At 51.4% G+C, this 24888-nt stretch overlaps 1 protein-coding gene across 4 annotated transcripts in view; it reads left to right on the top strand.

The window, feature by feature from the left end:
• Positions 1 to 24888, top strand: part of Atp2b2 (ATPase plasma membrane Ca2+ transporting 2) — a 312886-nt gene that overhangs the window by 238503 nt on the left and 49495 nt on the right. For 3 of the 4 annotated variants that reach the window (XM_050148429.1, XM_050148426.1, XM_050148427.1), the window contains 8 exons: positions 2818 to 3075; positions 3897 to 4022; positions 12331 to 12456; positions 14109 to 14141; positions 15409 to 15468; positions 20993 to 21034; positions 21768 to 21926; positions 24141 to 24355. In XM_050148429.1, coding sequence (XP_050004386.1) covers positions 2818 to 3075; positions 3897 to 4022; positions 12331 to 12456; positions 14109 to 14141; positions 15409 to 15468; positions 20993 to 21034; positions 21768 to 21926; positions 24141 to 24355 — 1019 coding nt within the window. The remainder of the gene's footprint in view (positions 1 to 2817; positions 3076 to 3896; positions 4023 to 12330; positions 12457 to 14108; positions 14142 to 15408; positions 15469 to 20992; positions 21035 to 21767; positions 21927 to 24140; positions 24356 to 24888) is intronic. The other variant, XM_050148430.1, reaches the window with a different exon arrangement.

Genomic DNA, 24888 nt, shown 5'->3' with positions numbered 1-24888 from the left:
AAAAAAAAAAAAAAAAGAATTGGCCTCAGATACATGGACTATAGCCCCAAGCCAGGCCTTAAGCTGCCCTCAGTGTAGACAAGCCAGTATGAGAGACTCACATCTGGCCTTCATGTCACAGTCAGATGTCATGCAAGTAGAGGACCCTAGGGGATATGGGCTCAAATCCAGGAGTACCAAATCCTGACAATGGTTGGGCTCCTGAAGCCCCACCTTCTGATCTGAAGAAGGGACACAGATCCTGGGACACAGGGCAGCAGGGTCCAAAGAAGGATCTGTGGGGCACTCATAAAAAGGGGCAGAGTACCTGGCATATGCTAGGTGTTTGTTGGGAGCTCAGAGAGGCTGAGTCACTTACCTAGAGTTGCATAGCAAGGCTTGGATTTTGAATCTGAGTCTTTCTGAGTCTGGAATCTCAACATGATGTACTGATTTGACTCTTAAGTGTCCCAGTACTCTAATAATGCCCTGCACACACACACACACACACACACACACACACACACACACAGAGGCTCCAAAGAAGCACACAAGAGGAGACAGGTGTCTCCTTTACAGAGCATGCAACAAGAAGTGGGGACAACCAAAATCCTACGAAATGAAGTATCAGGGTCTGGATTGAGTCCTCCCTTCCCCACCCTCGTGTCTCAGAGTGTATACAACCATCCTCTGGCTCCTGCTGGAACCTTCCGTGGGTACTTCGTGTATTACTTTCCACCTTCAGTATACTGGAAGTTCTCTCTGGGTTTCCGATGACACCCAGCGTGACAGCTGCGTGAACAGCTGTGAGACCGGGTCACCTAGGGGGTAATGACAAGAGGCCTGGGCATGCTCAGTGCAGCTGCAGTGTCTCCTTGCTGATCATGTCTCATCTGCGCTTGGTCGCACGCCAGGAGACTGAGTTCTGTGGCACTAAGAGCTGCATGAGAATTCCATCTCTAAGGCTCCCTGTTCTTTCCACCCTTGGGGTAGGGGTTCGTATCTCTGTGGGGGTTGTTCATAGTGACACAGGACCACAGCCCTTAGTCCCCTCATCTCAGGCTACTGGATTCCAGCTGGCTCCTGCTCTGGTGCTCTGCGTCATGTGCTCAAGGCTCGAGCCCGTGGGACCCCATGGCGGCTACTTCACAAGGAGGGTCCCCTTACCCTGAGACCACCTGAGGAGGGGAACACCCATGATCGCCCCATTCTACTGATGAGAAAATTGAGACACTATGGTGGAACAGCTACCTAGCAGTCTGCAGCTGAGATTTGAACTCGGGGAGGGGCGGCAGGGGCAGTTCTCAGAGGCACCAATATAATAGCTGTTACCTTCAAACAGTGATCTGGTGGGATGGTTTTAAGTTACCGAGACAGTTCAAAGCTTCCAAGGGGACAAACAGCCTTGAAAGCCCTTCAGGAGTTTACTGGCCTTTAGTGAGTTCTGATTCAGCTGGGGACCCGGATCTTCCGGTGTCACTTGTTCCTGGCCATAGTGACCTCTTGTCTTCCCAGGCATTCCCTCACCTTCTTGTCTCATTGCTTCTGACCCCTGTGTTTCCAGAAGCTTCTGTTGGGGTTTCTTGAAACTTCTGTTAACTATTCTTTGGAATCACACTGGATGCCCAGATGGTCTTTGCCACCTGCCATGGGCTCAGGGGCTCAGAGACTCAGGGCAGGACAAACCCAGGCTCAGATTCCAGGTCTGGATCCAAACTCTAGATCTGCTCTGTGACTCTAGCTGCATCACTGCCCGTCTCTGAGCCTCTTTCCTTTCTTTGACCATCTGAAGGATGAGGATAGATGTTCGAGGCTTGCCCAGCACCCTGCCAGTCTAGCCCCTGTGGAAAGCGCCCTTCTGAGTTGACCAATAGAGATGATCAGACACTGTTCCTGGAGTATAAACCATGAGGAGAACACCCAGCTCTCACCCAGGACGTGACCCCTGGCCACTCAGAGTCTTGGGTTCTGCATTCAGAAATGTCAGGTGCCTTTGCTTTGGGGACCCCTGTGGGGAGCAAGGGGAGGTTGGAGAGTCATAGACTCTTCATAGCCTAGTGTTGTAGACCTTCGGTCTGAGCCTCCATGTTGAGCATATTGGCATTTTTCCATTTCTCGTTGCCCCATAGGCCTGACCAACCTTGAGAGCTGTAGGCCCGTAGTGGGGACTCAGTAGTGCCAAGCATGGGGTGCAGGGTCCCTGCAGGTCAGGTAGATTCCGTTGTCCTAGCTGCGGCCTGAGTTGGGGAGAACCTGCGACACACTTAGTGTGCCCAAGAGCCCACCCCTTTTCTGTCCCAAAGCCCCAGGAGGTGTTGTCAGCAATGCCGCCTCCACTTCCATGGTATTGCATCAAGGTAGGCTTGGAGAAATTAATCCCAGTGCTCAGAAGTAGAGGCAGGAGGATCAAGATTCCAAGATCATCTCAGCTGCATAGCCAGTCTGAGGCCAGCCTGGGCTCCATGAAATCCTGACTGAGAGAACTGACTGACACTCAGAGTCATTCACTTGAGGTCTCACAGCCGGGACGAAGGTAGGGCCAGTGTGGTTCAGATGGTGGCTTTGAAGTCATACTGCCTGGGGTGGCATTCTCGCTTTCCACCAACCTAGTTTGGGAAGTTAGTAGGTCTCTCTGAGAAGCCTTAGCATCCCCATCAGTGACAGACACACCCCAGGGGCCTTATAAAGTGACCGGGAGGCGCCGTTTGCTCAGAGCATGGCACACAGAGGAACAGGGAGGCCGTCATCTGAGTATCAGTGGTAACTTGGCCTAGCTGAGCTGTATGGGAGCTCTCGTCTGGTGGCCTGGTGACCCACTGTTTCCTTGCCTCTATACAGGATGTGCCACGGCCCAGGGTGGGGCAGAGGATGAAGGCGAGGCTGAAGCAGGCTGGATTGAGGGGGCCGCCATCCTGCTGTCGGTCATCTGCGTGGTCCTGGTCACAGCCTTCAATGACTGGAGTAAGGAGAAACAGTTCCGGGGCCTGCAGAGCCGCATCGAGCAGGAGCAGAAGTTCACCGTGGTCCGGGCCGGCCAGGTGGTCCAGATCCCTGTGGCTGAGATCGTGGTCGGGGACATCGCCCAGATCAAATATGGCAAGTCTTCCTTCCTGGCCATGATTCTAGAGCTGGAATCTGGGTAGAGGTGGGACAGGACCGGCGGGTACAAAGAGCCTAACCCAGGGAATGTGGGGGAGAGGGGCCCTAAAGGCTGATGTTGTGGCAAGATGTATTCTGAGGCCCTGAGGATCCCAGAGGAGACAAGTTCCCATCCAGTTAAATCAGAAAGGTCATGCCCCTGCACCCCAGCTTCCATCTTTAGCAGACATGACTAATCAATCACTGCTCATAATCTGAATACAGCCTCAGAAGGCTTCCCAGCACCGCATCACTAACAAAACCCATTTCCCATCCCTGAACCGACTTCAGATAGACCTTTCTAGGCTGGTGGAAGTTAGCAAAGTTGAAGTGGGTGGTGAGTAGCCCAAGCCAGTCATATTGCTGTCAGAAAGCCCATAGACGGGCTCCAGAGGGGGTTTGGAGAAGATATATCCTGGGTCCGTAGACACAGGCTGGGGAGATTGGAGTGGCCCTCCTCACTCAGTCCTTGTGACTCACTTGAGTGGACTGTCTTCAGTCCCCCACCCCCACCCCCAAAATAGCCTGCTCTGTTATGAAAGACCTCCTCCCAGCCATGAAAAGACTACAGAAAAATAAACTGCGAAGCACCCTGGGCCCATCAGGTCAAAGGATATACATTATGAAGAGCATGCCTGCATGAACCAAGGTGGCTCTGTGTCGGGCCCCATTGGCTTCCAGGTGCCACCGTGGTTCTGTGTGCTGGGGCACCTCCCCCGTGGATGCCCCAGCTTCTCTGGCCACCTGACTCTGCTGACCCCCTGTCCTCCTCCAATCAGGTGACCTCCTTCCTGCCGATGGCCTCTTCATCCAGGGCAATGACCTCAAGATCGATGAAAGCTCGCTCACAGGGGAGTCTGACCAGGTGCGCAAGTCTGTGGATAAGGACCCCATGCTGCTTTCAGGTGAGCTGCAACTCACAGTGCCCCTGCGGCCAGTCCCCACCCACCACAGGGAGGCTGCTGTGGTCGCTGGCTCTAGGGTGGATGGCGGGATCAGCCCCCTGTGTGCAAACCACCCCTTTCCCAAGCAAGCCCACATTCTACCTGCCATGCAGAGCCACGGCCTGGCCTCCAAACTCCCACAGCAAATGTCACAGAGTGTCTCACCCCCTGCAAAACACTTTTAGTGTCAAGTTTCTAGTGTCTTGGTTTCCTGCGAAGTGACAGTCTTTCTGGATACCCACTATGCACCAGGCCCCGTGATGGGGGGAGGGGCATGAGAGGAAGCCAGCCTTGCCATTCCTGGGCAAGAGCTCACCGGGCAGGAAAGAAAGCAGATACCAACACCCAGAGGCAGGACCACACTGAGGTGTGGGATAGCAGGATATAGATGCTTGGGATTCTGGACTATAGTCAGGAATCAGGACGTTATTCTGAGTAGAATGGGATGGCCTAGATGGAGTTGCCTAATGACACTGGCAATTTTTTTTAAGTTTTTCTGGCTCTCATGGGGGCAAGAGATGGGCTGGGGAGGTCATGTGGGCAGAACACCTCCATAAAACCCTTCCTTGCAGAGATAACCAAGAGGCTTCATTACATGGCCACGTTAACCCCACAATAGAGATACAAAATGATATGCAAAAGCTAAGAAAGGAGCAGAGAGGCCGGGGGGGGGGGGGTGTATTGAGCTGGGGTTTACAGGGCAATTAGAAGCTTGCTTGGTCCGTTTCCCTCTGAGTGGGTGGGATACCCTGGCAATACAAAAAGGAAGATCCACAAGTCTTTCAGGTAATAGAAAGGCTGAAGTATTATTTTATCTAGAATTTATCCACTGCTTGTCTTAGTCAGGGTTACTATTGCTGTGATGTAACACCATGAGCCAAAGCAATTTGGGGAGGGGAGGGTTTACTTCACTCATAGATCCATGTAACAGTTCATCAACAAAAGCAGTTGGGAACTCAAACAGGGCAGGAACCTGAGAGGTCACGGAGGGGTGCTGCTTACCGGCTTGCTCCCCATCGCTTGTTCAGCCTGCTTTCTTATAGAATCCAGGACCACCACCAGCCCAGGGATGGCCACGCCCACAATAGGCTAATTAACACCACCAACACTAATGAAGAAAATACCTTCCAGCTGGATCTCATGGAGGCATTTTATCTCTATTAGCATGCCCTCCTCTCAGATGATTCTAGACTGTGTCAAGCAGACATGAAGTGAGACAACACATCCCTATACCTATTTTGCTTTGTAGACCAGGCTGGCCTCATCCCCTATATTTATTAAGTGCCTACTGTTTGCTAATGGCTAACGAGACAGACAAGGTCTGTGTTGGCCTGGGTTGGAATTTAGAATCTGGTGAGGGCAGCAGTCAAGAAAGGAACACACAAGCAAATATTAAGGTGAACTCCAGGTCAATAAACCCATCAAAGACACAAGATTGCAGTGAGAAGGGGCCCTGAGGCTGGGAATAATCTCAGCAGGTCAGAGAATGCCTAACTCAGGAAGTTACATTAGAGCTAAAATCAAAACTTTGAGAAATGCATTTCTGGCAGAAAAGCAGCAAGTGCAAAGGCCCTGGGGTCCAAGTAAGGGATCATGGAAGGTCTCCAATGCCCTATGGGAACACAGGACCATGTGACAGATCTGCAGCTGTCCCCAGACCCATCAGCCCTGGTTCTGGCCTCTGAGCATGCCGGAGTTGGTAGGCAGGTAGCCATCCTTGGGGAAAGAGTGCAGCGGTTTCTATGGGAGTCCATGGTAGATGGTGACAGTCTACAGATGGCATGGAGAAAGATAGGAGGGAGGATGCTGGCAGGAGCGTGATGGAGTGATGGAGACAGCATTCAGAGTCACTGGCTAACAGTGTCACAAACCAACCTGGGAGGACTCCAGGACAGAGAGAGATTACAGAATGACAGAGATGCTTGGAAATCTGGCTGCGCTGGTTTAGGGTGAATCACGGGGCCTCAGGTCCCTCACAGAGGCACAGGGCTCAGAGGGAAACGGGGCACTGAAAATGAAACCAAGATGGAGGTGAAGGCAAAGCCGGGAAGCTGTTCCAAGGAAGAGCCATGAGGAGGAATCTGGGGAGCACAGTAAGGGCTTTTGTGGTTCTTGTCTCTTCCTTCTCTCAAGGAGAAGGGAGGAGCTGGGAACATCTTAAGAGCCAGAAGTACTGGAAGCCAGAAGAGAAAGGAGGCCTGAGGTCCTTGGAGATGAGCTAGGGAACACATCCCAGATGGGCTAGGGTGGAGCTAGTAACTGTGAGAATACTCTGTGTCTCACCAGTAGTCACAAGGCTTCAAGAGGGTCCTTGAAGCCTGGGCTGATCCTCAGGTCAGGAGTAGGTGGCATGTGAGGACCAAGACAAAGCGAGGGAGATCTACAGAGGCCACCACAGGTCTGCAAGGCTATAAGGAGCCAGAGGAGTGGGTTTGCTTTGCCCTCCAGATATCAAGGTCCAGGAAACATCCTTGAAGACATGCTGTAGAGGATGGTTGGGCCAGAGATGTCCGGAAGGTTGTGCTCACCTTGTGGGACTGATGGGCTGGTGGGAGGCTCCAGAAAACACACCTCTCAACTTGAAAGGCCCTGTTCATCGGAAGGATAGAAAAGGGGGGCGTTAGAGTTGAGATCCACAAAGAGAGCCCCCGTCACATACTAACTAGGTGGATGAGGAAGGAGCCAGACCTACACAGAAGGCCAGCTTGGCAGAGGGAGGAGGGGTGGCAGTGTGGACAGGTGTGGGCAGCAGCCGGGAACGGAACAAACACAAAGAATAAGTAGATAGTACTTTCTCGTTCCTGGCTATGTGAGTAGAGCCGGAGTGGGTCAGGGTGGCCTGCTGAGAGGGGACGCCAGCTCTAAGAGTTGCAGCTTCATCCACCCTCCACCCCCTGGATCTCACTACAGACCCACGGGATTTGTTCTTTCCAGCCATAGAGGACAGATGAACCCTCCACCCAATACCCGTCTTGATTCCTGTTTGCCTGTTTAACTGCTACCATCTGCTCAGGACCTCACTAGGAAGGGACCCATGAGCACCAGTGCCCTCCACAGCCATTCCTGTTAGCACGCTGGGTATTACTTTGATGAGGGTTTTTGGTTTTGGGTTTTGGCTTTGGTTTTTTTGAGATAGTGTTTCTCTGTAGCTTTGGAGCCTGTCCTGAAACTAGCTCTTGTAGACCAGGCTGGCCTCGAACTCACAGAGATCCACCTGCCTCTGCCTCCTAAGTGCTGGGATTAAAGGCGTGCACCAACACTGCCCAGCTCTGATGGGTTTTGCACTGTGCAAACAATCAAAAATACAGAGAGAAGAGGAGAAGGAGGAGGAGGAGGAAGAGGAGGAGGAGGAGGAAGAGGAGGAGGAGGAGAAAAAAAGGAGGGGTGGGCAATGGTGGCGCACACCTTTAATCCCAGCACTTGGGAGGTAGAGGCAGGTGGATTCCTGTAAGTTTGAAACCAGCCTGGTCTACATACAGAGCAAGTTGCAGGACAGCTAGGGCTACACAGAGAAACCCTGTCTCAAAACCACATAAATAATGAAAGAAAGAACAGAATTGACAGTGTTCCCGCCAGACCAAATTTAACCGATCTCTTACCGAAGGGCCCACCCACAGACAGACTTCTGAACCAGTTCTCCAGCCAGTCAAGTCCAGGTGGGGAGCTCTGAGCCCAAGGCCACTGCCATGGGGGCTGTGCCCAGCTTCAGCCCCGAACCCAGCAGCTGTGAAGAATGTGGGAGGAGCAGGCAGCAGAGGTGAATGAGACAGGTGCCCTGGAATACACGTGCTGTGTGGACTCACATGCTGCTGGCTTCTCTGAGCCTCAGTTTACCTGTGAGACTCACAAAATGTCGATGGTGACACAAAGGGGAAACCACTGGGACAGGGTCAGTGGAATACCCTGAGGACCCCTGTGGACATCCTTCCTTACAGTGGGGTTCTAATCCTCTTTGACTGGGAACCCCAGACAATCTCTACCTCTTCCCTGAGCCTCTATTTTCTCTTCTGTAAAATGGGTTGGTTGCCTCAGTTCCTAGGAATAAGTGGAAACAAGGAAATTTCTTTCATCTCCATACCCTGCCTGGCCCCTTCCTCCTCTCAGGACTGCCCCTCCTCCACTCACCCAGAGGCACTGGTTTTAGGGTATCCATGGATCTCCCCCAAATCCCTTAGGAGCTTGGTTCCACATTGCGGGGGCACATTGGTGGTCTGTTGTAGGGATCACAGGTCTGCGCTTGTTTTCAAGCACAGCAAAGGTGAGGGAAGAGAGAGAAAGTGAGTTCTGGCTTAGCCTTCACCAAACCCCAAGTTCATCCCCAGGACCAGGGGAAGAATCTGGAGAGAGCTCATATTCAGAAGCAGCAGACTAGGCTGTGGGCATCCACACGCCTGCCCCCCCAGGATGGATAGGGGGACAGACCCCAAACTGTGACACATCAGAATGGGCAGAGAGAAGGGCTGAGAAATCCAGGGCTGCAGGGGTCCCAGACACCAATGTGAGGCAGTAGTTACTCCATTGCCATCTGGAGAGGCACCAACGCAGTGCTCTTCTGGCAATCCCCGCTCCCCCACCCCCACACAGCAGCTGGAAACCTGGACTTTTACAGACCAAACCATCTTCCAGTGTTACACATTAGCCAAAAAATTCCAGTATTTCACCAGTCCCTGAGAGGCGGTGACATTCGATAGACCCCAGAATATGAATACTGGCCTGGTTTTGCATAACCTCAAGGCCATCTCGAGCTCCCGGAAAGGCTTCGCATGCCCCAGGATTAGTATTGGCAGAGGGCAGAGGGCAGAGGGCAAGGAGCACAGCACAAGAAGGCTGGTATCTGATCTGGGGTTTCCGATTGCATTACTAGGGCCTCAAGGAGCCAGCCAAGCCCTTAGAACAGCGGTTCTCCTCCTGTGGGTCCCGACCCCTCTGGGTATCTAATTACCCTATCACGGGAGCCCACACATCAGATATTTACATTACAATTTATAACAGTAGCAAAATTACAGTTAGGACGTAGCAGTGAAATAATATTATGGTTGGGGGTCACCACAACATGAGGAACTGTATTAAAGGGTTGCAGCATTAGGAAGGGTTAAAAACCACTGATTTAGGAGTCTGAACTGGGGGACATCGTCAGACTGTCATTTGGAGGTTGGGGCTGTGTTCCCCAAAGCCCCCGCTTCTATCCAGTGGTAGGTCTGTTCCCAGATCTGGTGAGCTCTTTGTCCTGCCCCCATCTCTGTCCCCTGTCTGCCTACACAGGTTACAGGAGCTGCCAGCCCCGGGTGGTGATAGGCATGATTAGCTTAGAAGGTGATTCGAGGCCTGCTTATCTTGGGTGGAAATTGGCCCCCACATCTTTTTCCATCCCTTCTCTGCTAGGCAGGTGGAAAACAGCTTCCTGTGGCCTCTGGACCCAAGGACCAATACACTCATATCTCCGCCAGCCTGCTCTCAACTGGGTTTTACAGCTAGCTGTGGGGGCCTTTTCCCTGGGTGGGAAGTGAGCTGTGTCCAAGATCCTAGGCTGGAAGAAAGAGAGTTTAAAGTCTGGCGTTGCTCTTCCTCTGTGTGGGTCCTGGGACAGTCTACCTCGCCCTTCTGGCCTCAGCTCCTGTGGTGTGAGAGCTGGGATTACTGTTTGTAGGGTGGGGTGTGGCACAGTGTCAGCACACAGTAGGTGTGCCAGATGTTTCCTTTGTATCTATAGTAAGTGCTCCAAAGCTTTCCTGGGGCTTCAGTTTCCTCATCTGTCTGGCAAGACAGTCAGTCCTCTCCTCCCAGCACGTGAACAGAGTTGGTACCCAGAACCCTGAGTGGCAGGTCAGCTTAACCCTGCTGGACAGTCTCATAGAGCAGGCATGGCTTCTGTATGCACCAGAGCAGAGGGGCAGAAGAGAGGACCACCCTGCACTTCTCTGGATAGACTGGTTGGTGAGCATGGCTCTGTTTGCTTCCCAGGCAGCCACTGTCAGATTCAACGGCATCTAGCACCATCCTGTCACGCAGACATCTCTGACCTCCAGGGACTGCCCATGTTCCCCAGCCAAGGCTGTCTGATCTCATGAAACTCCAGCTTCTCAGACGCTCCCTGGCAGCCCCTGGCAGCCCCGCTCTACTTTCTGTCTGTAGATCTGGAAGCTCGTGGAGCTTCTGGCAGGTGGATGCCAGTTAGCTTAGTGTCCCCAGGGTTCACTCATGTCTCACATGAGTCAACCCTGCCATCTCCTGAAGGCTGACAGTCCAGCGAGAGAGAGAGGCAGAGAAAACACCATTTCCCACCTTTGTTTTGTCTTCGTTTCTTAAGACAGGGTTTTATGTAGCTAGCCCAGGCTGCCCTTAAACTCACTACCTTTAGCAGAGGATAATCTTGAATTCCTGATCCTCCCATCTCTTCTCCCAAGCACAGGGATGACAAACGTGTGTCACCACACTAGGTCTCTACCTGTGCATCTTTCTCTCTCTCCCACAAGTTCTCTATGGTGTTAAGACAGCCACTCTCTGAGCCTGTGTAGTAGAGGCCTGCCTGACAAGAAAACAACACTTGTTGATTCAAAAGCCCCAAAGATGGGGGCTGGAGAGATGGCTTAGCAGTCAAGAGCACTTGCTGCTCTTGCAAAGAACCCAGGTTTGGTTCCCAGTACCCACAAGGTGCTCACAACCCGCAGTAACTCTAGTTCCAGGGAATGTGGTGTCCTCTTCTGATGTGTTTGGGTACTGCACACATGTGGTACAGAGATACATGTGGGCAAAACATGAATACACATAAAACAAAAATTAAAAAAAATTTAAAAAATAGCAAAGATGAATAAATGTAGAACTGCCTCATTCAACAGTTTTTTTTTCCAGACCCCTAAGAATTCTAGGATTTTCTGGAATTCACTTTGAGAAACTTAAGATTCTAAGAAACGAGCTGGATGTACTGACACAGACCTGCAATCACAGCTATGCAGGTGGCTGAGGCAGGAGGATCACAATTCAAGACCTACCTTGATCAGAGTTCAAGGCCATCTTGGGAAACTTAGCAAGATGGTGTTTCAAAATTTTAAAATGCAAAATAACTAAGATGTACCTCAGCTGGCAGAGTGCTTGCCTAGACTGCATGAAGCCCTGGGTTCTATTATTAGCACCCTATAAGCTAGGCATGGCGGCGTATGTCTGTAGCTCCAGCATTTGGAAGGCAGAGGCATGAGATCACCATCAGTGACACAGCAAGTTCAAAGCCAGCCTGTGATACATGAAAACCTGTCTCAAAAGTGCCTGAGGAAGGCATTCTGAGGTAGAGCACCAGCCTCACATACACAAGGCCTGGATTTCATCCCTGTTGCCTCAAATACTAACTGTGACAACAATAGCAATAGTAGTCACCTTCGAGGAAAAGGACCTGAAATTTCCTTGTAGCACAGATGCCCCAGAGAGTCTGATGTCACTGTATACTCACCTCCTCATATAAAATTTAGAAGGTCATAAAATACAATGCACAGGATGACTTACAGAAACCAGTTGTGTTGAAATAAAGTAGTTTTAAAGTATGTAGCACAGTAATATGTGTGTTTCTAGATAAGCACTCAAAACAAGACCCAGGAGGAAGATAAACTACTGGTCTGCTGTCAGAGGGGTGATAATCAATATCTACCACATAGAGATAATCTGGAGTCTTTATAGTGCATCTACAGCTATGTGTGATGTCATTGGTGATGGGACCCATTCGCCCTATACATTCACAGTGGGGGGAAAACACTGAATTTCACTCTGAGGTCTGTGAAAACATATATATGAGGTTTCCCATCTCAGTTCACAGACCCCTGCATTCTCCACTAGTGGGGAGATGGGCCAGTTCTCACCAGTCCTCTCTGGGTCTTAGTTCCCATTGGGTTGCAGAATAAGGTCTGATTATAAAAACTATACAGAAAGAGAATGTTCCGTACTTGGATTATAATCGTGAAAGAAGAAATGAGAGAGACAGAGACAAGCAGAGGTGACACTCCAGGCTAGAAAAGGAGGTGCTGGGCCTGGGTCTTTTCTGTGGACCAGAGAACTGTGAAGCAACAGCAATTTTATAATACTGTCCCAAGTCCATCTCAGCCTCCCCTGAGGCATTACCATCTGAAAAGGCCCCAACATGCCCATGATGTGGCCCCCAACTGAAGGTGTCACCCCATGATCTCAGTGGGCAAGGTACTAGAAGCTGATAGACACTTCTGTTCCTTGTGTTCATTTGGGGAGAAGGCTTTGCCATGTGATAGTAATGGGATTATACCTTCCCCAGGGACCCATGTGATGGAGGGCTCAGGACGGATGGTAGTGACTGCTGTGGGTGTGAACTCTCAGACTGGCATCATATTTACCCTGCTGGGGGCTGGAGGTGAAGAGGAAGAAAAGAAAGACAAAAAAGGTAAGTCTCTTTCCCCCCACACTCACACACTCTGAAAACTAGGGAAGGAGCTTTTAAAGCCACATTTTTCATTTACCTGTTCACTCCACAATATAGAGTGCCTGCTACACCATACCCTGTGCCAACAGTCACCTCCTTTGTCCTCAGGGCCTGTTGGATTGGGTGGGTTATGTCTGTTCCATCTGCCTCAGTTTCTGTCTTGTCCGGTCATGTCACAGAGGCCTCCCCTTCCCCTCTAGGCCAGTCTCAGGATGCTGGAAATATCATTCAAACTCCAGACTCCGGCAGTAGAGGCAGCCAGCAGGAGCTGACTTCCCATTACCTCAGTACTGAACAGAAGTTCTTACCCAGAAATGTTCCTTCTGACATTGGTCAATTATACCATCAGGGCTATATATCCATCCAGCATAGACAAGTGCCAGGCATGGGCAGGCACTTGGAAAGGTGGTTGAAATCAAGTTCCATGCTTTTTGCTCTGATTCCTCAGGAGGTGACACAATGTCCAAGTCTTGGTGCCCCTTCTCCTTTCAAAGTAACAGTCCTTACCACCTGGTGCCCCTCACTGAAGTGCAGTGCATAGCTGTCTGAGATACAAATACCTTCCAGAACAGAAAAGAGATGCTCACACAAAAAGGCCTGAACCCAAATCCCAGAACAACCAGCACTTTACCTGGTATCTAGACTCAGTCTCAGGAACGGTCCCTTTTCAGAATGTCAGTCTTTCATCTCTCCCTAAGCTCTAGAGCAGCACCCACACATTCAGACCTTTGGGAGATTGGGGAAGGTCGATAAGTGGGCAGGTGGCCCTTCCCAACCAAGTTCAGGCAGGCAAGCTACCCACAGAAGCCACTGGAACACAAAACGGGGATCAGGGCTGAAGGCAGCTGTTAACTGAGTGACGAACTCCTTCCCAGTGTGTCCCCTGAGGTCACAGTCGTCCCTTCAACACCCAGCATGAACAGTGAAGCTGAGCTGTTATCTGGGAGAGCAAAGTGAGGCTGAACTAAATGGAGCAAAGACCTGGCTGAGAGTCCCAGCAGGTATTGGGACAGGGTCTCATGGATGAGTGAGGACCTGTAACCGGGATGAATAGACTGAGTGCAGTGGGGCTCCTTGAGAACTCGGTGAAATACAGTAGTTTGTACCTGTGTTCCAATCTCCGTGGGCCTGGCTGGGAACAGACACCCAGAAGTTCCTGCAGGCCAGCCCTACATCTGACAATACCGCGAGGAAATCAGGCCTCAGTGGCCCCTTGGGTACCATTCAGGGTCCAAATCAGCATAGAGAGAGGCAGAAGAATCCGTTCTGTGTAGAGAGTCAAGGTGGAGTATGGCTTGTAGCTAAAGAATCAGACCTGAGCCCTTGTCTTCCCATCCCTTCATGTCAGCCTGAGACACAGCTCAGAGTCCAGAATGGTCGTGTGTGTGTGTGTGTGTGTGTGTGTGTGTGTGTGTGTGTGTATGCATGCATGTGTGTATGTGCACCAGTGTGCATGTACGTGTGCATACATACCCGTGTGTGTGTGTGCATGTGTGTGCACATGCACAGCCGTGTGTGTGTGTGAGTGTGATGGTGGTCTAGTGAGGTGTGGTATACACATGAGGCTGTATGTGCTTCTCCTTCATTAACATGTCTCAAAAATCATCACACAGGTGTGAAGAAGGGGGATGGCCTTCAGCTACCAGGTACAGTAAGACAACCCTCAGGGAAGATGGGCTTTAGGAGTAGCTGCAGCTGTGGGCCCCTGGGCCTTGCCCCTATATTAGTAGCACATAGTTGGAGGAGACCCCGTGCCTACTGAGGGTTATCTCCTCTAGACATTGCTGTGATCTTCTGTATGCCAGCCCAGCAGGGCAAGAAAAGCATCCACTCTGTCCTCGTACGCCCGAGGCCAAGTGGTACCTCCAGTGAAGCCCCACATACTAGCATGCAGTACCTATCTTGCCATCATAGCATCCCTGCCCCCCACCAACTCAGTTCCTGTCCCCAAGCGCACACTATGTCCACCTCACCCACCAGTGTCCTTTCCTCTTGCTTCCCATATAACTGTATCCCCACCCCAAGAAAGAACTCCATGGGGGTGAACTTAGTGGTCCCCTACCATTGTTAATTTCTTAGTTAAGATCTCCTTGATTTAAAAGGAGACATCTAGAAGCCCTTCTCTGGTGTGATATCTCACATGGGGGTCACTCCCGTACTCTTCAGTGAGCTGGCCAGGGGAGAAGGTAATGGAGGGCTGTGGCCTGCTCCTAACTCACCACCATTGACAGCAGTTCTCCAGGGACAAAATGATGGTGGTCGCAGGGAAAGACTTATAAGTTTCCGGCCACACAACACCACTCACTGAACATTTTTGAATTGACCCTGGTCATGGGTCCTTGGGCAGAATTTCCTTATCCCATGGGGTTCCAACCTGACCAGCTGAGCCAGCACAGTCCAGATGTCACCATAGAAATGCCATCCCAGCCAGGCACACCTTTGATCCCAACACTTGGGGGGCAGAGGCAGGCAGATCCCTGTGAGTTCAAAGCCAGCAGAGTCTACAAAGCCAGCTCCAGGCCAACCAGAAATACATGATGAGACCCTGTCTTGAGATAAAATTAATAAATAAAGCGCCATCCCACCTGAGCACCTGACTCCACTCCATACTGTCCTTCACAGTTCCTCTGTGTCCGGGTCTCAGAACCCACCCGCCCTGGTGACATCTCCATCGGAACCCACCCACCCCCATGGCATCTCCATGGGAACCCACCTGCCATGGTGGCATCTCCATGGGAGCATTTCACCTCCTTCCCCAATTTGAGTTCCTCACTTTCCCATAGAGTTGTTTTGGTTTGTTTGTGTTTTTTTTTTTTTTAAGAATAAGTCGTGTGATTATCCCCAATAGATTCATGTCTCTGTCGTTGCCTTCTCCATTGTGACATTGCATTTTCCATCCCTCCCACCCCACAGCGGTCGACGGCGCAGCACCTGCAAACGCTGCAGGTAGCGCAAATGCCAGCCTAGTCAATGGTACGTCTCCACAGCGAGCTCTCGGGCTGGGTTTCTGGGTTTCTTCTTCTCTGCCCTCTACTCAAGGCTTTCCCTATCCTGGGTCCCACAGACCTCTGACACACATGGCCACCCCAAAACACTCTCCCTCCAAGTACTTAAAAGCAGAGCCATGACCCAAAAAGTCAATTCCACGTGATCTTGGCTTCAGATCTAGCCCCATGAAAAGCAGCACCCAGGATAGCCCACCCCTAAGCATAGTTCTGCCTCTGGTTTTGGAAAAGTGGCCTGGAGTCAGGAACTAAATAGAAGCCATCATCTGGGTCCCTAGCAAAGGCTCCAAGCCTCCTCTAAAATTCCCCAGAGGTGGAGACTCGGGCTGGATTTCAACCCTCTAACCCTGCTCATATCATGGCTGGGCCACAGGTAGACACTTCTCCCTGAGTCTCTTTCTCCTCTCTCTTGCCAAGCCAGGAGGTATGAATGCTTGTGGGGCTTGGACCTAGTCTGTCCCTCTAGTGTGAACTGGTGTGTCTCACTGGTGCTTGGGCTGGAGTATCTATGGGTCTCTATACTCTTATTTCACCAGAGTGACCGGTTCGGGTGGCTGCCTGTGTCCCCGGGTCTTCACCATTTCCTCACACACAGGCATTATAATAACCACTTGCTCCAGGGGTCTCCACTGTCCATCATCCTCAGATACCACCCCTGCCCTCACTAGGTCCCATGATAGCCACCCAGGCTGCACCTGGGTGCTCAGGGGCATTAGGGCTTGGCTGTCGAAATACATCCAGAGAAGCCGAGGCAAGGGACAAAAGCATTAGTGAGTGCTGGACATGTCCATGATGTGGCTCGCGCCCCACCCCTCCTGCAGAGACCCTGTCTCACCCTGTCCTCCCACCCTATACCTCTCACCAACCCACCTGCCTTCAAAGTGCCCCGCAGACCCACCTGGGAGATTTCAGGGGCTGCACAAGGCACCTCTGCAAGCCGTTGCTAATTCTAGTGCGGGTCTATTTCAAGCCCAGGAGGAGGAAGGGAGACAGCTGGGGCTGTGGGTGGTGTCAAGCCACAGGGAGAGATGGCTGAGAGGTGACAGAAAGAGCTGGCATGGGCAAACCCACAGCTGAGAGAGAAGGAAGTGAGAACCCACTTTCCCTAGCTGGTGAGCATACAGGTATCATGCTCATCAGTCAGTACCGACAGAAATGGGGAGTCCCCCTTGCAGGCTACAGCCAGGGAGAGGCGAGGAGCTTTAGTTTCTAGACCATCGCTGTTACTAGTTTCACGTTCTCCATCTCTTCCATCCTCGTGAGGGCCCTGTCGCACAGGTTTTGTTGTCCAAATATGAAAGGTGAAGAAAATGAGACTCAAGGAGATCAAGATACTAGCCTTGGGACTGGAGAAAAGGCTCAGCAGTTAAGGGCACAGGCTGCTCTTCCGGAAGACCCTGGTTCAATTCCTAGCACCCACATGGCAGCTGACAACTGAGGATCTGACACCTTCACACCAATGCACAAAAAATAAAGTTAAATAAAGAAAAGACACCAGCCCAATCCTAGCATACTGGGACACACCTTTAATCCCAATACTTGGGAGGCAGAGGCAGGTGGATCTCTGTGAGCCCAAGCCAACCTGATCTACATAGCAAGTTCCAGAACAGCCAAAGCTACATAGAAAGAGTCTATCTCAGCTGCTCATACTGCCTGTAGCTCCAGTCCCAAAGGATTTGACTCCCTCTTCTGCCCTCCACAGGCACCAGGCATACTTATGGTACACATGACATACACAGACATGTATGCAGGAAAAACACTTACACGTATAAAATAAAATTTTTAAAAAATGATAAAAAAGAGTCAGACGGTGGTGATGCATGCCCTTACGGAGGCAGAGGCAGGCAGATCTCTGTGAGTTCAAGGCCAGCCTGGTCTACAAGAGCTAGTTCCAGGATGTCTAAGGCTGCCGCATAGAGAAAAACTATCTCAAAAAACCATAAATAAACAAATACATAAATAAATAATTTTTAAAAAAGGCAACAAAAAGAAAGCAGCAGAATGGGAATGTAAACCCAGAACCCAGACCTGCTCATCTCTGCGGTGTCTTCCTCCAGTCAATCCAGTATTCCACAATGAAGTATGTCTCATAGATTTTCTATTGAAATAAAGAGGTCTTCCCTGAAGAAAAAAAAATGACCCTCTAGACTAAGACATTTGAGGGCCAGATGTGGTGCTATAATCCCAGCACCCAGAGGACTAGGTAGGAGGTTCATGAATTTGAGGCCAGCCGGGCTACAGAGTGAGAACCTATGGGAAAGATCTCAAAGTCTGGGGACCTAGCTCAGTGATACCACAAGGATCTGTGGTATTCTCTGGAAACTGCTATGAAGGTATGATCAGAGGACCCTGAGTCTAAGCGTCTGGGAAATTGTAAGGAAAAAAAAAAAAGACAGGCAAGCCACAAGACCCCACTCCAGGCCAACAAAGGAGAATGTGAATTTTAATACTGTTAAAACTCCAAAAACGAGCCATGAGAGCTGGTGGCTGAGGCTGGGGTAATGGGAAGGAGCCCACTATCATCTCACCTCTTTTCCCTGCACCAACCCTGATGATACAGAATATAAAACAAGAACAACAAAAATAGTTCCCTGTGACTCCCCACAGTCCACATCTGAAAGGTGGGGTACCCACTCATCCCGGAGGTATCACAGTCGGTTTTCTTTTTCTTTTACACTCATGCACCTCTCACTGTCAATCAAAACAGATGACGGGTCCCCGTAACTTCTTGGCCTCTTTGCAGCTCTCGGCAGGCGCTTTTCCTAAACATCCCTTTGGTTACCGTGAGCCCATTTCACAGAGAAGGGAAGAGAAGTGACCTTTTCAAGGTCTCCTGGCCTGTAACCTGTCCCTACCAAAGCCCATTTCTAGTCACATGTCCAGGGATCTTCCAGGTTCAATATGGGTCCATCTAGAATTTATGCGGGGCAGAGCCTGTGAGAGACTCCACTCACCCCCTATCCTGGGTCCCCTCTCTCATCCTCGGGTCCATCTTCCCTAGTGGAGACAGAACTGACTGCTGCAATTCAATGCAGGGCCAGGTGGGTGCCAGTTTAATAAGAGCCTCGAATAAGTCCCTTGCTTCTAACAAACCAGGCCATCTGCAGCAAAGCACCCCCAGACAGGGCTCCCTTCCCCCAGCATGTGCATTGCTGATTATTTGTCTGGCCATGTAATCGCCATGGCAATAAAAGAGAGAATTGCCGGGTTTAATGGGTACACGCAGCCGCTAGGACATCTGATAATACAAGGCAAAACAAGCCCTCCCAGCATTCCAAAGGTGCTTCTGAAGCCCAGTCCTTTGGCACCCCTTAGCCTAGTTAGTGAAATTATTATGAGAAACAAAAAACAATTGTTGCCCGTTATTCTTTTCTCTCCTATTGTTTTTAATCCAAAAGAACACATTTACAACAGGACAAGAAGGGACTTTTATCGTCAAACCCCAGGGTGGACACTGGCCCTCTGCCGGGAGTTATGGATGGCAGCTAGTGAGCTGAGGTCTGAGCAAGTCATCGCGCGTCCACAGTGATGGTAGCAAGCCAGTCTCGAAGCCCCAGGGTTGTTCTGGAGGTGTTCTGTGAGGACAAGCTGCCTCTGGACAACCCTCAGCCTCAGTTTCTCATCTATAAGATGACAGTCCCTCCCACCTTATCATGCAGGACCTGACAAGAGATGACACTTGCAGAATTGTCCTCAGTCAGCTGAAGACTGGCCCGTGGAAGTGCTTGTTATGAATTAAGCCCCCCGGTGTTCTCAGGGTTTGAATACATCGCCCCACTGTGCCGAGGTGGGAACAGACTGCCTGAGGCAAAGCCACAGCTGGTCAGTGTCATGACAAGATTCTCAGGAAGCCCTCACACTGCTGCCATGAGCCCCCTGTCCTGGGCTCAGCAGAGTCTTGACGATGGGAAGAGCAGAATGGGAACATTCCCCCTCCAAGGCAAGCTCTCTGCCTAAGCAGCTCCGTCCCTCTCTGAGCCTGTTTCTCCTGGATAGATAGGAGTCCAACATGAGCGTCCTTCTCAGAGGGCACAGTGACAGGCATTAGATCAGTGGTTCTCAATCTGTGGTCGCTCCCCCTCTGAGGGTTGCAGATCAGATATTTACACTGTGATTCATAACGGTAGTGAAATTACAGTTATGGAATAGCAATGAAAACAGTTTTATGGTTGGGGGTCACCATAAGATGAGGAACTATATTAAAGGGTCACAGCATAAGGAAGGTTGAGGACCACTGGTCTAGAAGAAAGCATGGGGGCCATGTGAACTCAGAGCCTGGTGGCCTTGACAGCACATGCCATAGCTAAACAGCTTTCTCCCATCCCTCCTGAGGGACGAAAGCTATAGGAACAGTTTCAGTGGGTGGCACAGGCCTAGTGGACAGGAAGGCGCACAGTGGAAAGCAGGTTTCTCAGGCAAGAAGTGGCAGCCTCCAGTCCTGCCCACAGTGGTCCAGGCTGTGGCAAGGGTTCCTAGGCAGCACTGATGGCAGGGGGAAAAAAAACACCCAGCCCTTCCCCCACACCTGGCAGCACCAGGCCCTGGCATAGGCGGTAGCGCCCAGTGTAGCCACTGGCTCTTGTTAGCCTGTCTATAAAGCTGGAGCTATGCCTTAAGATCTCTTCCAGGGGTCAGTGGCTTCCCCTTGAACCAAGACATTTCCCACAAACCTTCAGCCACCTTGGGGAAACTTCAGTGACAGTTGCTGGGGACCCTTGCTTACCTTCTCTGCCCTGTAAACTCTATAGGATTTTAGGCAGGGGTGTCATTGGTGCTAAGATCACATCCAACCCAAAACAAGGGACAAGTTGACCTCCATTCCTCTCCATTCTAGAAGACTGATAATCTCTCTCTCTCTCTCTCTCTCTCTCTCTCTCTCTCTCTCTCTCTCTCTCTCTCTCGTTTTTGAAAAAAAATGATATAGCTAGAAGGTGAAGCAGGAGGGTCACGAGTTTCAGGCCAGTCAAGACACTTAGCAAGACCTTGTCTCCAGAATAAAACATTAAAGGGCGGGGATATAGCACAATGTGGAGTACCTGCCTGGTATACACAAAGCCTTAGGTTCAAATCCTCAGTACTGCAAAGGGGAGGGAGGGAGAAAAGAAGGAAAGATTTCAAAGCTTCTCTTTTCCTTCTTTCAGCCATAAGCATCATGCCAGGCTCAGTTTGGAGGTCTGGGAGCCTCCCTCAGCCTCCTGTGCAGACTCTGGTCCCTTTAACTTTCCAGCTCATTCTTTTCACCTAGAAAACACCCAGGGCCAAAGTTATTCCAACAGAAACGCACACCCATCCAGTCCCAAAGAGAATCAAGATCCTTCTGGCCCCACAGCCCCTGTGGCCAACATGATGGCCAGGCTGACCTTCATTCTAGATCTCCTCAGCACCCCTGAGCAGCTTGGTCCTTCCTGTCTGTGACATGAGTGTTTGTGGCCTGTTGTGTCCCCGTGATGACCTGTGCTGCCTGTTGTCTGTTGAAATTCTCTGTTGTGTAGGTAAAATGCAGGACGGCAGTGCCGACAGCAGCCAGAGCAAAGGTAACCACAGCCATGGGGCTTGAGTCACAGAGATAGGGACTCCTTGGGGCCAGAGGCGAACCACGCACACCTATGGGGAGCTCTGGCATGTTTGGGGGTGAAGTCGTGATTCAGGTGTCATAGCGAGGTGAGGGTCTCACAAGCCTACCCATCAGCTGGGGTCTGGAAGTCGTCTCTTAGAGGCTCTTACAGTGGAGGCTTGGCCAGGCCTCTGCGACAGAAAGAGCGCTAGGTTCTTCTGTCTGTCCCACACGGAAGAGGATCCCTTGGCTGGATATGAGAGCTTAGCACTGTGCCTGGGACACCTTGCTTTCTTTTTTAAGTCATGTTTTGTGTCCTTCCAATTCTAGCTCCCTAGCATCCCAACAATTTGGCCTCAAGAACACCCAGCGGGGAGCCCTTCTCTTTCTGTCTGATTGTGATAGGGCAAGGGCCCATTTGGGGTGGGGTCTATGAGCTCGGCTCAGCATTGTCCTGCTGGGAATCCAGGGTAGAGTCCTGTCTGGTAAAGCCCCAAAGTTGTCTCTGATCCCAGGTACTGCTGGGACCCAGAGACTACAGCTGGAAGGGACAGGTCCCATCCGAGGCTTCTTTGCCAGCCACAAAGGGCCCAGACGGGGCGATCAGTGTTTCTCCTGGGCAGGCAGGGCGGGTGCTAGGATCCCAGCCTATAGGCTGACCTGCATGTGTGTGTGTGTGTGTCTCTGTGCACATTCATGCTCTGCCCCCACAGCCAAGCAGCAGGATGGGGCAGCTGCTATGGAGATGCAGCCCCTGAAGAGCGCAGAGGGTGGCGATGCGGACGACAAGAAGAAAGCCAACATGCACAAGAAAGAGAAGTCGGTGCTCCAGGGCAAGCTCACCAAGCTGGCTGTGCAGATCGGCAAGGCGGGTGAGTTCCCAGCAGGTGCCTGGTTGCCAGGCCCCACCCTGCTCTGCCCTCTTTCACCTCACCTGGAAAAGAAGCATCTTGATTCCAATGGGCCTTGAGCCACATTGCTCTACAGTCAACCCGCCACAGCTACGGCTCTGAGCATCTGGGCTGACAGTTTCCCCTACCTGTGGGTCCCTGTCTTCTCCCTGGTAAATGGGGATAATTCTTGTCACCGTCTGATACATTACTTTGATAATTAAAGGTGACTGTGTAGACAAGGGGCCTAACCTATGACTTACACAGTGCCAGACAGACCCTGTAGGGCCCAGCATTGAGGACAGCAAAGACTTTATCCTGAGAATAGGATACGGAAGAGGTAACAGCAAGGGAGAACCAGAATGGATTTGGCCTTGCTGATGACCACCCTAGCTATAGTGCAGAAGGAGGACTTCACTGCAGAGCCAGGAGTCCATGCAGAAGGACTTGTCTGAGGCCCCTAGAAGCAAGCTAGGCTTCCCAAGTGAGAAGTTTAGCTGCAGGCAATCACTGTGGCAGTCTCCTGGCCCAGGAAGCCAAGCCCAGCTGCAAGGTGAGCCCCAGCACAGCCTTGACCTCCCCTTGTGCTGAGGATGTATGAATGGCAAGGCCTCCCACCTGGCTACTGAGGCCTCTGTGGCTGTCTCCATTTCTAATTATAGACAGCGCAGCAGGGGACAGATGCAAATTATAGGCTCAGTGGTCTATATTTAAACCTGGTGACAGCTCTCGGCTGCCGGGAGCTTGGCTTCCCGCCCCTGCGGCTGTCAGGCAAGGATAGAGCTAGGCTCTGATGTTCCGCAGCTGGAGCTGGGTGGGGGAGATATGGGCCCAGGGATTTCCTCCTTCACAGTCTGCTGTCACAGGCAGGTGACTCCACAGTGACATGTGGCGCTGAGGGACCAAGAAATTAAATGATGACAACCTCTTGGCCCCTGAAGACCTCAGTCTCCACTCCCACCACCGTGCCAGGGATAAAGTTCACAGTCAAGCATCCTGGGCTCCCAGCCTCTCCCTACCTCCTTTTGGGGCTGAATCCCTGGTGGCCACGGATTATGGATGGGCCCTCCAAGTTGAGTCTGCTGAGCAGGAAATACATATCATAGAGGGTGGAAAGTCAGAGGATCTTGAGACCTGTGGAGAATTCCTAGGTTTTGCTTCTCCCCATGGGACCCCTAGACCACAAGCTGCATGACGGAGCACACCCACCGTGCAGAGCTGCCTGGGCCTTGAAACCTGTACATTAGCCAGGGCATCATGGGCAACTGTTTGGGGTGGTTGCGCCCTCAGAGCCATACCATCGGCCCTCCTCCATCAGAGAAAGCAGGTGGCCACAGTCCCCACGGCACGTGGGTGGGCACACGCAGCAGTTCAGAGATAGGCACACTGATCTGGCAGGAGGGACGCCGAGGACCCAGCATCACCCTAGTCTGGAGCTGCCATCCAGTCACTTCCCTTAGCTGAGCCTCTGTTCCCTAAACCTGGTACCCTCTCCCCAGGACCACTGCACATCCTGATAGCTCCTCAAATACCATCTACTCCAAGACACCATCCCTGGTCGTGCTAGCTCCAGCAGCCACACTGTAGCATCCTTCATGGCATCAATCCATGTCTATAGTGATCTTCTTATAGCCAAGCATGGTGACGCATACACACACACACACACAATTGTGCCTATCATCCCACACTCTTGCTGTGTTCTTCCCTACTGGTTTCTTACCTACCTCTGCCTGGACAGGGTGTCTGCATTTGTTACTGCCCATTCTCTGTGTCCTAAAGATGGAAGCACCCTGCACCTGGCACATCACAGGTGCCCAGAGGTGTTTGTTGAGTGAGTGAGATTTCAACCTTACCTCATTAATTGTATGACACTTGCATACAGGTGGCTCTCACTGGACTCTTGTGTTCCCTCCACAAATGTTTATAGTGTGGCTGAGTGTCACGTAGGCAGGCACCGTAGTAGGCATTTTACTTGCATTTCCACATGAGCGTTGCAAAACATAGGCAGGAAATCTGCCCCCAGGCCTCATACAGAAGAGGCAACTGAGGACCCAGGACTTGCTCTAGGCCACAAAACAAGGAAGTACAACTAACTAGGAGTGAATTGAGGTCTGCCCCAGGAGGCCTTCAGAAGGGGTTTAGTGCACACCTCAGCCCTCCCCTGGAGCCCTCTGAGCAGGTGTCCCCACGTCACAGGCCTGGTGATGTCGGCCATCACGGTAATCATCCTGGTGCTCTACTTCACCGTGGACACCTTCGTGGTCAACAAGAAGCCATGGCTGACAGAGTGCACACCCGTCTACGTGCAGTACTTCGTCAAGTTCTTCATTATTGGTGTGACGGTGCTGGTGGTCGCCGTGCCCGAGGGCCTCCCTCTGGCTGTCACCATCTCCCTGGCCTACTCTGTGAAGGTAAGGAAGGAGAGCGGTGTCGGGTGGCTGAGGCCGTCCCAGCTGGGCTTCTGTCAAGGAACCAGGGAGGACCCGGAACTTAAATATGAGCTAAGACGTGCGTGACTGCAGCAGGGACTTGGAGAGAGAATGTGGGTCCGCCAGGCTTTGCCTTAGAGGCATGGTGCGAACTGAGAGTTAGACCCTGCACCAGGAGTCCCCTTATTCAACCCAGCCAAGCACGACTTTATGGGGATGCAACCTGGGCTGGCCAGACCTTCAGAAGTTTTTTCAAAAAGAAGCCAAAAATCTATACTTAATATAAACTGTCCTGATACATATTGACAATCAACTCAGACTTAGCAAATAAAATGGGACTACGATATGGCTCCGTGATAGATGATTTCATTGGCAAGCCCGAGGCCACAGCAGTGCAAACTGTCAAATGCAGACACCACCGTGCAAGCCAGAATACAGCCCCTTTCCACCAAACCCAACAGGTAGGGAGTGGGAAAGCTGAGCAAAACCACACAGGAAGCTGCTACCCCTCAGGT

The sequence above is a fragment of the Alexandromys fortis genome, unplaced genomic scaffold (genome assembly GCF_014885135.2).
Source record: "Alexandromys fortis isolate MF-2015 unplaced genomic scaffold, M_Fortis_MF-2015_v1.1 scaffold_59, whole genome shotgun sequence".
Lineage (NCBI taxonomy): Eukaryota > Metazoa > Chordata > Mammalia > Rodentia > Cricetidae > Alexandromys > Alexandromys fortis.
Note: the sequence above shows the minus strand (reverse complement) of the source record. Positions and strands in the feature narration are given on the sequence as shown.